At 38.1% G+C, this 12,472-nt stretch overlaps 1 protein-coding gene across 11 annotated transcripts in view; it reads right to left on the bottom strand.

The window, feature by feature from the left end:
* ROBO2 (roundabout guidance receptor 2) overlaps positions 1 to 12,472 on the bottom strand; it is a 1,105,399-nt gene that overhangs the window by 12,607 nt on the left and 1,080,320 nt on the right. For all 11 annotated transcript variants that reach the window (XM_026845322.1, XM_026845314.1, XM_026845338.1 and 8 more), the window contains one exon: positions 4,253 to 4,423. In XM_026845322.1, the coding sequence (XP_026701123.1) occupies positions 4,253 to 4,423 (171 nt within the window). The remainder of the gene's footprint in view (positions 1 to 4,252; positions 4,424 to 12,472) is intronic.

The following is a 12,472-nucleotide window of genomic DNA, read 5'->3' as shown; positions in this document are numbered from 1 at the left end:
CCCGCCCCGCCCCTCCCCTCTCCTCACCGCTATGTCAGCCTGACTCTTAAACACCTCCAGGGGCGGGGACTCCATCACCTACCTGGGCAGCCCATTCCAACGCCTAACAACCCTTTCTGGAAGGGAATAGTTCCTTATATCTAGTCTAAACATTCCCTCATGTAACTTGAGACCATTATCTCTTGTCCTATCGCTTGTTACTTGGTTAAAGAGACTCATCCCCAGCTCTCTGCAGCCTCCTTTCAGGTAGCTGTAGAGGGCGATGAGGCCTCCCCTCAGCCTCCTTCTTCCAGGTGTTTCAGGTTACACTGAGCTATTAACTTACTAGGCCAGTGGGATGTCATCCAGACTACTACTTGCAGTCTCTATGGCAGGACTATCAAACCTGCAAGGCAATTTCTAAGTGCACTGTTGGTCAGGTGATGGTCTTATTGATTTAGTAATGGAGAGATTGTGATTGAGAAGCTGCAGGACATTAGAGTGAATGATAAGAAGCAGATGAATGTTTGGCCTGGGATCACTCCAGCCCTCCTTTAGAAGGCAGAGAATTGGCCAAATGCTTCAGGCACCAGTCAAGTTTTGGCACAGGCTCTCATTATTAACTGGAAAAAGCAGCAAGTTACAAAACCTACAAGTATACAGATATCCCTTTCTACCTGTGCCAGTGATTTGTTTTCCTACAGGTGATAATTACTGTGACATTTAATAAGACTGAACTACTTTCTATCATCAGAAAGTAAGTATTTTCTCCACAGTGATCTACCTTAGCAAAAATTGATTTGCAATACATTATAGGAAGTCAGTGGCAAAGCTAATAGAAGTCTTAAGTCCCAATTCTCCTTTTTAACCCCTAATCATATTTCCCTTTTGCCTCCTCTTTGTTTTTATTAAACATCATGCTCAGCTAAGGAAGGGCTTTTAACTTCAGTCATGCAGTTACAATGCCACCACCCATATGACAGATTCCACTGTTTTACAATTCACAAATACATTGTTTCTAGGAAAACAAATTAATTCTTGAACACTAGAACTAAAAACATCCAGTTTGTTTTTTATGGTGGAACGTGAGCTCAGAATGAAGATTTTCATCATCTAAAGTATTCTTTCTCTGCAGATTTGCTGTTGTCTCTGTGGTCTTTTAGGATGCGAAAGTTAAAACCTAAGTTGTACAGAAAGACAATATGAAGACTCAATCTAGAGTCAGTCTCTAGAGGATTCTGACCTGCGACCAAAGAAAATGAAGGAGCAGGCTTTTAGGGATTTGTGTGGATTGCTGTCAAAAGCAAGCATGCAGTTGTACCCTCAGATGTTTACAGAGTCTGGGACCTGTGTGCTATGTATTAAGTATTATAGTTTCTTAGATCTTTTTCACTGTCCCACATGGTTACAGTTAACAAGGAGGAAGTGCTCAGAATGTGTATGGGAAAGGGCAGGGAATGAAAATGGCTGGAGCTTACTTGGTCAATGAAAATTTAAAATGACAGATATCCAGTATGTGATGAGACTTAAAAACAGGATGCTAGGACTCATGAAGCCTGGGAATTTTAAGACGACTGACAAACCAAGTATGTTTTCATATGACAAATCCAAGAGGAAGCAGTTGTAAGGGTATAGACTGGAGACATCTCAAAACCAGGAGAAAATGTATAGTGATGCTTCCCACCAAAATCAGGACAGCTCAGGGGCTTAGAATTGCTGGATCTGTCCCAGGTTCTCCTACTTGCTTTTTCTATCTGTAGCTTAAGCACAGTGGTATTGCCTCTCTTTTTAAAGTTCATTGCAATATTCCACACAAAGCATCCAGCTATCATTTTTAATTTCTCTATACCAGAGGTTCCTAAATTCAGTGTGTTTACATACACACAGGTGCAGCAGCAATCTTTAGCTTGTTTAATTGACAAATGTTCTCTTGCAAATTTAGCTATGACTCAGACTTGCTGCTATGCTTTAATGACTTGTATTCAGTAAGAGTTGAAGTGGAAAAACTGTACAAGTTGTTCCTGTGGTAAGACAGGATGGGAAAAGATCCTGTATTACTCCAGGACATTATAAATTTTTGGAACATATAGTAAGCACTTTAACTAGGTTTATAACAGAAAAATGTTAAGCTTATGTTGTCTGAAAGCTGTTATGGTTACTGTCTGTGTCTGAGAAGTGGATTGCTGAAGGAAATAGTGTATCATTGATAATCTGACTCAAATATAGGAAAAAAAACACCAATAAGATTAGTATTTTATAAAGAATAAATAAAAGACAAGAGGTGATTCCTGGTTTTAAATAAATCTTAAAATCTGATCTCTTTCACTAATCTAGAACAATGCCAGGTTTTATGATGGTCACTCCCAAGGAGTCACACTTCCATCTGTCTCATTACCTGAAGTGGATTCCCATTAATTTTCTGGTACCCACATTATTGTTAAACATTTCTGTAGGGATAGTACTTAAAAGCAGAAAGATTACTGAGTGCACTAGAAAATCCCTTGTACACAAAATCTGTGACCCAAAAGGCTCATGGGTTCAGGGTGACAGGATATGCAACATAGAAGGATTGATTTAACATATGCACAGAAAGAGTATTGCCAGCACCACAAGCGACACCCATGATTTCCAGTTACTATCCTCACAGACGCATGCATTTAATGGATCTGCATAGCAGGGAGGCCTCCGGAATGTATCCAGACGGGAAGAGCATTAATGTTTAAACCAATTCAGGTCCATGAGTGGAGTCCAAGCTACTTTAAGCTGTTTCCCCAAATAATATGGTAGTGAGGGTGAGCCATAGAGCATGAGATGTAATGGTAACCCATTTGGTGAAGACTTTCACTTCTGGTATCTGTGGTCTGACAAACAAGGAATCTGTCAGGGCATACTGTAAAATTGTATCTGTACACCTGATAACATGACTGAGACGAGAGCTCTGGTGGTTTTACTGGCCACAGTCCACCTTGCAAGCTATTAATATATTTTATACATGTACCTAGAGTAATAAATAGCACTTTATAAATAAACCAAGTTAAATATACTGTCTATCAAATCTGTTTATTACGTTACCTGTCCAAAGAATATAATGAAAAGAGTTGGACTTGATGATCTTTATGGATCCTTTACAACCAGAGATATTCTATGATTCTCAAGTAATTTTTACTAGAACAAGGATGATGTTTATACTAAAATCTAAAGTAATTTTTATTTTTACATCTTCCCACCTTCCCCATACACTGCAAGATTTGTCAACGTGTACATAAGATTAGGCATCACACCCTCTCCTGTGGTCCAAATAGTGTTATGAGAGCCCCTGAGGCAGGAGGAACATTCTAGCTCTCAGAATTGCCCCACTTTGAACACTAAAAGAGAGGTCAGCATGAGGAAAGTGATCACATCTCCATCTGCATGGCATTACAAATACCCTTAGTGGTTCCTTTAATGCTGTTTTTCCATTTGCTGCCTGCTCCCCTCAGATCATTTCAACACTTACAAGGGCCAGGCTGGAGATCAGAAGAAATGAGGGGGAGGTAGCTACCTGGCCACCTTCCTATCCAATCCTCCTCAAAGAGGAGGCAGCAATTATGTCTTTTGCCAAACTCAAGAGGGGGTAGAAAAAGCTAATGGAAGACTGAGCTGATCTTAGTCATCAGAAGAGCAGAACAGACATGCCTGATATTCCCAGATGGGAAGCAGTTGTCAGAGAGAAGTGGAGATGTCAAAGAGGGAAACAAAGTCACTGAGGTCAGTGGACGTCAGGAATGAAGCAGCATGGACAAGATGTGAGGCAGAATCATGAGAAAAGCATGGCACATGTTGCTGTAGCTGTTGGGTGGCCAACAAAACCAGCACAAAGAAAACAGAACATTCTGGGACTGGCTCTACGCTTCTCCTTAGGAATCAATGGCATACTGCTACTGCTGGTGGTGGTTACTTTCATTTAATGTAAAATTACCCACAGGCCATTTCTTAATGTCAACTTACATGCAACACAGTCATTTTTGGGTAAGATTTATACTGGGATCTGAGAAAACCCAAGAGATGCTAACATGTTCAGAGCTGAAACAAAGATAAGTTTCCTTGAAAACATACTTAACCAACTCCACACTGCTAGCATTGCAATACTGCTCATGTGGCAACCTGGGGATCCCACTTCAGCAAAAAAATAATTCACCATAACATATAACCCTTAAAAGGTTGTTCCATGCTCTCCTGCTCTGCACACCTGCTTGTTGCAGGTTATCATCTGGGACTTCACCACAACACTTACCATCTGTTATTCCCTCCCTACGATGAGGCAAGGGGGGTTGGTCCAACCGTCCTCCCTTGTGTTTTTTAGTGGGCCTCGGCCTCTGACTCTGATTGACAGCTGCACTGGTGTTGCTGTCAGTAGAAAAAGGACTGCTTGGCCGAGGTCTCTGAGAGGAAGGATATGCTTTCCCTAAAAAGAAAGAGAAACCAGATGAAAAAATGTTATTGCCTTAAAATGGGCTGTTCTATTAATGTCTGTTCCAAAACATTAAATCTGGTCTAATTCTCAGAGGCAAGCAAGTGTCCCCTCGAGGTACCCACTGATGACAACTGCTTTAAGACACACCATAAGCGAAGTGAGAAACTTGGCATTCTTTTGTCTTTAACTTTTATAATTAAAATCATTCCATCTGTTGTGATAAAACTACTGTATGCCGTGTATCTCCTACCTGCTCTGTGTGCTGAACAGATGTGTCACAACAACTCCTCAGCCTTGAGCAGGGAAGGAAAACAGTTCTGCAATCATATCAAATTTATCTCCTCCTGCCTTCCACCTTCACGTTTGTCGACCCAGATTCTCATTTTAGGGGCTCCCATATGCACTGCATATCTGGAGTAACTCCAGTGAGATAAACATAACTGATTTTGCAAACTATGTATCAGTGTAGGTTTGTATAATGAAGGGCTCTCTTTCCTCAAATAAAAATAGGGGTATATTTAAATGCTAAATTTTTTCCGTTAATTTTTGGTATTTTTGAGCTAAAAACTCAGTGTAACCTGACTGAATTTATTCCTCAGATTTATATATATATATATTTATATATATATATATAGAGAGAGAGAGAGAGAGACTAATCAAGCTACGTGATTTCTCTTAAAAAATCTTTGATGCTTTTTTAAGGAGCAGATCATTAAAAGCATCATACAGAAACCGTAGGAGCACAGTTCATTTACTACATTAATTTCCTCTTATTTTGGTATTTTTATTCAGTTAACTGGGCTTATTGTTTAATAACTGATGGAAACTAAAGAACACCATCTTTTACTCTTTTTCTCATCTGTATGTCATTCTTGACAAGTATATTGGGGATGTTAACATTTTAATTCATTTAGAAGTGGTACTTAAAATTATTACTTGTTTAAATCTTATCTGCAGTGGAAAATATATAAGCCAGTCAGAGATTCTTCTCTTTCAGTGCTACTGTAGCCTCAAATGGTGTAACAGTTGATGGAAAGTGGCAAAATGGCTGTTTGTTATTTTTCTGGTCAACTGACCCCAAGCTAGTAAGGAGCTATTTTATCTTGTGGTTAACTTAGACAAGGCTCTACTCTGCTATGAGTTATGTTTTCTGGTAAAACCTTTCAACAGATGCACTTACTTCTGACATGCCATCACATACGACCTGCTCTAGATAGGCCTGATCAGGAGTAATATGCTACCCACTACACTATTCAAAATATTCTCAGTGCAAAGAGGGCAGTGAAAAAGGTAGCCATAATCCATCATGGTGTTTCATATTAATACATACATGTTAGAATAACATCTCAGTATTTGACTTCAGAGATTTCATGGCTGTCTCAGGCTTGACCTTCTGCCTTCTGACTGATGTGCACCCTGAAGAGGACACTGCTCTTAGGCCAGCTTGTCTCCCAGCATCATGACACTGCCTGCTATTGGAGGTTACCACGTTTGAACCCCTCATGTGGACATCCCCTAATTCTTCTCTACCAAAATAAGCCCAGCTGAACTTAAACGGTATATGAAAAGTATGCCTTCGTTAACCTGGCTCATTTTAACTGAAATGGGTTACAGAATGCCCACCCAAGCAGCTAATTCTGGAGCTGAAAGAAAGCAGTAATAAGCATTTGGGGGAAGGCTGGAAACATTAACCTCTATAGCTGGCACAGCTGCAGCCAGACAAAGACTAGTGATCAAGCCCTTGTTTCATAGATAAGGATAAACCAGCAGATGAACACAGGCAAAAATATAAAAATTTCATTTAAAAATAAAGACCACTAATGCAAATAAAGTCAGATATGAGCCTGAAATTCCATCCTAGCTCACAGCACATTGCACAGATGTTTGGCAGAAATAATCTCACAACATGCAAGTGCAACTAGTGAGTGCAGGATGAAGATTCTTTGCACTTATTCTTTTGACTAGAGAAATATGATTATTCATTCAGAATGTCGGTTTGAAAAAGAAATAGACACCAAACATTCTTTCTTTTACCCCTCCATGAAATGAGGAATAAAATAAATAGCACTGTCCTAAATCAGACATGGGGCAAACATAAATGATGTGCAGGCTCCCAAAATACATTTTTTAGTGCAGCTAATAACTGATTACAGCAGCTTGTATTTGTATGCAGCCCTTCCGGTAAGAACTGCTTAGCAGTGTCAAGACTCTCCGTAGTAGATTTAGTGTATGTAAATGGAGACAAGGATGGATCCACTAATTCTTGATTTAATTCCCCAAGAGTGTTAAAAACTGTTTGAACTGCATGGCAAATCACACCATGCCTTCCAGAAACTGGAATTAAAGCGTCTGTCAGGAGAGACACCTTGCACCTGGATTTACCAGTGCCTCTTACTCTTGGTAATCAAACATACCCACGTGAGGCTATCAAGTTGGACTTCTTTAATATCAGTGAGAATATTTCACAGATGTTCTGAATGGGTGAAAATAACTGTCCCAGGCTGCAAAGGAGTAAAGAGGCAGGACCTTCAGACTCCCTCCAGAGCAATTAACAGAAATAATACTGCTGCTAGTATTATTACTACTACAGGTATACTCACTACATGACAAAGTTTTATAGAATGTGGAGTTTGCTGTGGTACAGCAGGTCCATAATAGTAATCTGTGATTGATCCACACTGCCCTGGGACATATCACATCATAATGAAACTGCAGTAAGCACTGGAAGAGTTACTTTGAGGACAAGAGAGGAGGGCTGTTTGCCTACATGTGGGCTTTGTTTCCATTTTGCCTGCTGGATCATTAAGAGAGTAAGAAGGTAGTAATCATAACATATCTACCACAGCCATTGGATACTTTGTTGTACCCTAAACTAACAGTCTGTCCAAGGAACTACATACAAGTACTCAGTTTAAGTGCATTATGACCTCACTAAGTGAGGAAAATATAACTGACAAGAGGGCTCACATAATTTCATTGTGCTTTCATTTTACACAGCTACGAAAAGAAATTATATTTATTTAAAACTGTCTATGTGTTTGTGTGCCCATTTACTTTTGTTATGTGTGTGTTTGTGGTGGAAACTTCTTCTCAATGGCCTGATACAAGTGACATTAACTTTGGGTGAATCTTTGCAGTAGCTTTTACTGAGGCCAAGAATACCAGAAAAAAAGTTGGGAAGGATTTGCTCCTTTAATTCAAGACTATTTAGGAGACTCTTCAAACAAAACAGTGCATCTTAGTCTGGCCAAATGTGTCCATAGCAGATGCTTGAAGTTTCACATCAGTTTTTGTTTTGCCTTTTGTTTTTTGTTTTTTTTTTCAAATGATGATTTACTCAGTCAATTTTCCACTAGTGTAAGAAGCAAGTGAGGGTTTTTAAACTACTTTTAACAGCGAAATAACTATCTTCTGGTCTGATGGTTATGTCTGCTGAATGTCAACAGCAAAAGTCCCAGTGATCTGAGAAAAGCTGTATCTGTTCACCCTTTAGTTTGTTGGTGACATGAGTCTTTGCCATTGATTCTCTTCTTTATTCCTAACGTTCCTAAAAGGCAATGTTTGCCATGAAGTCAGTGCATGTGGAAAGCCTGCAGTTTTCAGGCCTAACATGTGAAGACATTTCTCACAAATGCACACATTTTACTGAAGTGTAGACTTCGTACCAGACTAATAGTGAAAAAAATTTTAAATTATAGGAACATTATGGGACCTGTGGGCAGGAATTGGCTGAGAAAGCACACCAAAAATATGACCCAAGTTCATACTTTGCTATTAGATTTGTGGATTTAAATTATGAGTTATTTATGTATTTTGATAAGACTAAGCAAATGCAAATACATTATTTTTTTCCGGAATATTTAAAAATAATTTTCAGTTATCTTTTTTTTTTTCTAGAAATAAAATATATGGAGCTTTAAAAGTATGAACTATATTATGTTTACTTTTCATGAATTCAATTTAGAAGAGTAGCTGTTTTCAAAACTAGTATCATGTTACCTTCAGTTGGTATAAATAAAATTAAATTTTATCAAAATATATTAACTTATTGAATTATGTACTTTTTAAACCAGCTATTAATAACACTTTTAAACAGTTTGTATTGTTAACAATAAAGGCACACTAATCCACCCCATGCTTAGAAAGACTTCACAGGAAAAACTTCACACTTCTGCAAGAAGAGACGAAACAGAAGAGCAGGGATGGAGATAATAGTTTAAACATGATGTTCATCACTGGAAATGTGAATTATTGTGAGGAGATTTCGCAAAAAATGAAATCATCAAAGACCATGGCAGAATTAGTGATCTCTTCACTGAAATATTAAACGGAGTATATGTCAGTAAATCTATAGCAGAGTCAGCACAGAGGGAAACTGCAGAAGACTGAAGGTGCAGATTAAAAGCTTGTGCTAGTTGCAACTTCAAATCACTAAAAATGAAACATAATGCAAGACTACATTTAAAATATACTGATTAAAATATCTCCATCCACCTTATTCCATGCATGTTAGACGTGTGAGATGCAGGTTCACTGAAGAAAAGAATAGGCAGACACCTTTCATGCAGAAAGCATCAACTTTGAGTCTACAAACCTGTTCTTGTCAGGCTGGTTCCATCCAGCCTAAAACCAGCTTTATCTGCTGCTGCAACCAGTGCTTGTGCAAAACTGCCGCTGGTAAAGATCGAGTCATCTGAGGAGCTACCTACACTAGATCTATGACTAGAAAAGTTACGGTCCTCATCAGACGCAGAACCCCATCCATTTACCATTGAACCTAAAAACAAATGTAGGGGTCTAGTGAGTTGTGCACATTTGATATTTTTTGATCATCTATAGCTTAAAGACCCACTTAATATGTCCTGTCTCAACAGGAAACCCAAAATATTTGACAGAGCTTGGTACAGAAGAGCAGTATTCATCTAAAGCTTAAAGGCTCACTTAATACATCCTTTTATAACAAGAAAATCAAAGTTTATCTGAAAGAGACTGGCATAAAAAAGCACTATCAAAGCTAAGTGGGATCTCAGTCATAGCTTGTTCCATTGTTGCTTTGATCCTGTAAACAAAATGATACATATTCTCAACAAATGTGAAGGCTCCAAAATAAAAATTATTTTGAAAGTTAATAGATTGTCCCAGGGATCGGAAGGAATGTGATTTTTTCAACTTGATTTATTATAACTCAGTATCAAATTTGATATTTGCAAAACAAAGTCTTAATTTAGGATAGCAAAAGGGTAAGTCTCGGTAGGTGTGGCTGAAGTCAGACATGGGCTTCAAGAGCTATTCTGAACAAGACTGGCATTTTTGTAATTTTCTCAATCAAAATCTCAAAATAGCTGAGCAATTTTAATGGGCTGAAGAAAGATGACCTAAAGTAGTTCATTATAGTGCATTAAAGTTCCTTTTTTAAAACATTAGAAATAATTAACATTCAAGAGTAAAGCAAATATATGCTCAAATTTACTACTGAATCAGTCACTAAGCCAATGCTGGCCTCATGGTACCTTCTAGCTATTGATTACCACCAGTACAGGAGAGGACAGTGATAATAACATCATAAAAATGCTGTCAGAAAACCAGATACCAGAAAAAGCACATGAAAAAAAAATACAGAAATCTTGACATAACTAAAATGTAAAGAGCAAAATAGTGAAGGAAGGATTCATCTTATTTGCTCTTCATTTATATTTTCTTTTATTATTCCAATGAATGAAGCATAAATCAGCTACCCAACATGGCAGTACAAAATATTTTCAAAAGCTATCACTCAATTTGGATTTTTTTCAAAGTGCAGAAATTCTGTTTCTTCTGTGGCTTCAGATAGAGTTGGTGGTGTTCTGTACTTCTAAAAATCATGGGTAAATGTCACAGAGTAATTCTACACTGTGCAGTAGAGCTGGAGGCAAAGGAAACTCAGCACCAAGTATCCAGCTTTGCTCCAGGAACAGGGCAGCCATGCTAATTAGTCTAGCTGAGGTGCGGAGCTATCAGACTCTTCTGGGACCTGAGCTGCTACATGGCATTGAATGGTGCTGAGTAGACATAGCGTATAGCATATTCCTCTGAGAGGCACCTATCTCAAAATACCTGAAATCTGATTTTTGAAAACAGTGGCACGCATATGTTGAAAAAAAGCCCAGTGAACCCATGAGAATCTGAAGATAACTGGTTTTAAAAGATATGAAGACACATGTGGAGAGATACATCATGGTCCTGAGAGTACTATTCAGTTAGCACAGCTGAATTTATGTAAATGTATGTAAGATGTGTAGAGTGTAAGTCATGTTCTTCGAAGCCTTTCTTTCATCCATGTCCAAGAAAATACTGTGTTCAAAATTGGTAACTAGTAAATCAATAATGACCTTCTTATTAATACCAAATTGATAGGCTAATTAACTAATGGTGTCAAACATTAAAAACATCGTGCAAAAATAAATCATAAGTACAATAAATGAATACTGGAATTTAGTCAGTAACACACACCACAAAGCCCAAGAACAATGGATCATTTTGTGATGCTGCAGTGACCAAACGTTTTAATGTCAGCAAAGTGGCAGGCTATAATAACAGAAGTCCATGCATTCCTAAGATACAGAAAAAGAAACTGGTCTATGGAGGTCTGACAGGCAGAAAGTGTGTTAAGTGCAACAGAGAGTGACAGAGTTTGATTCTGCTTGCCAAGAGCACACATAAAATTGTTATTTTCCAGACTTGAACTGATGCAGACAGATGTAAGGAAGTCTAGATAACAGCAAGGGAAAGCTAAAACTGAATTTCCTCTGAGTTTCTGAACTAATAATCAAAGTGCGATAGGACATTATAGAGACTGGAGAGTAAAAAGGCTTAGCAACAGTTATTGATGATGTATGAAAAAAGATACTATAGATAAAACACTTCATGAAGATGTAAGAAAATTAAATGCTATAGCTGAGAACATTTTCAATCGCTTATTGACATATTCTGCAAAATATGTAAGCACAAGTTAAAACATAAAAATATAACTAGACCTACAGATATCAAAGGACAATACTCAGGTGCTAAAAATTTAACATGTATGTCGTTAGTTTCAGGGCCCAAAGGTTTTGTATGATACATTCTACTCTTTGCATAGAGACATATAAAAACATGTACTGTACAGAATAGGTAGGGTTTACAGTATCATAGGCACAGGACTATGGAAGTTTTAAAGGCACCTAGGTTTGAATTTCTATTTGCTAACATTGCTCTGTCCATCTGCTAACCAGTCACTCAGCTATTACACATACATAATACATACAATAATTTGGATGGGATGCTTTCAGGGTATGTCTAGAAGCAGTTGCTATTTTCCATCCAGTCTTTGAAGGGCTAGACTGAAGTTCATCCAGTCCAAAGAAAGATCCATATTTTAAGTATGAAATACACTAAACATCTGCAAAAGCCCATAATGTTCTCTCCAATGTGTGTGCATGCACCTATCATTCTACATGCTCATAGATATATCAAGTTTTCCTAAAAATATCTAAATTTTAACAGAAGAGTGCTGTTATTAGACTGCCAGTGTTTCAGGTTAACTCTATAGGAAAGCCCTCTTCCTGAACTCCTCTGCATTTCTATGGACAGTAAGCATTATTAAGGCTAGGAACAGTGCTCATGGATCACTCCCCCCCACCCTTTTTTTCCCCCTTTCTCCAGCTCCCCTTTTCTTTCCAGTCATGTTTTTTTCTCCTTTGCTTATGTCTCTCTCTCTCTTTTTATTTTTTTTTTAGCATCCTTTCCCTTACGTTTGCTCCTCCCTATTTCCATAACTCTAAATGGAGCTTACTCTATAGGCACATCATTCATTTAGATTAGAGGCCCTTGCAGCTAAATGCAAGACCTTCAGATGTTATTGAAGTGCATTTTTCCATGTGGCCCTGTTTAAAGTGATGTTTCTTTAGGGACTACAGGGTAAAATATGAAGTTATCTGGGAAAGTAAATCTGAGATGTTGGACAGATGGTGAAGCGTCAGTGCATCCTCAGAAATGCATTTCATTTTTATATAGGGTATGCTT

Source organism: Athene cunicularia (assembly GCF_003259725.1).
Source record: "Athene cunicularia isolate RWA chromosome 1 unlocalized genomic scaffold, athCun1 chr1_part1, whole genome shotgun sequence".
NCBI classification, from domain to species: Eukaryota; Metazoa; Chordata; class Aves; order Strigiformes; family Strigidae; genus Athene; species Athene cunicularia.
Note: the sequence above shows the minus strand (reverse complement) of the source record. Positions and strands in the feature narration are given on the sequence as shown.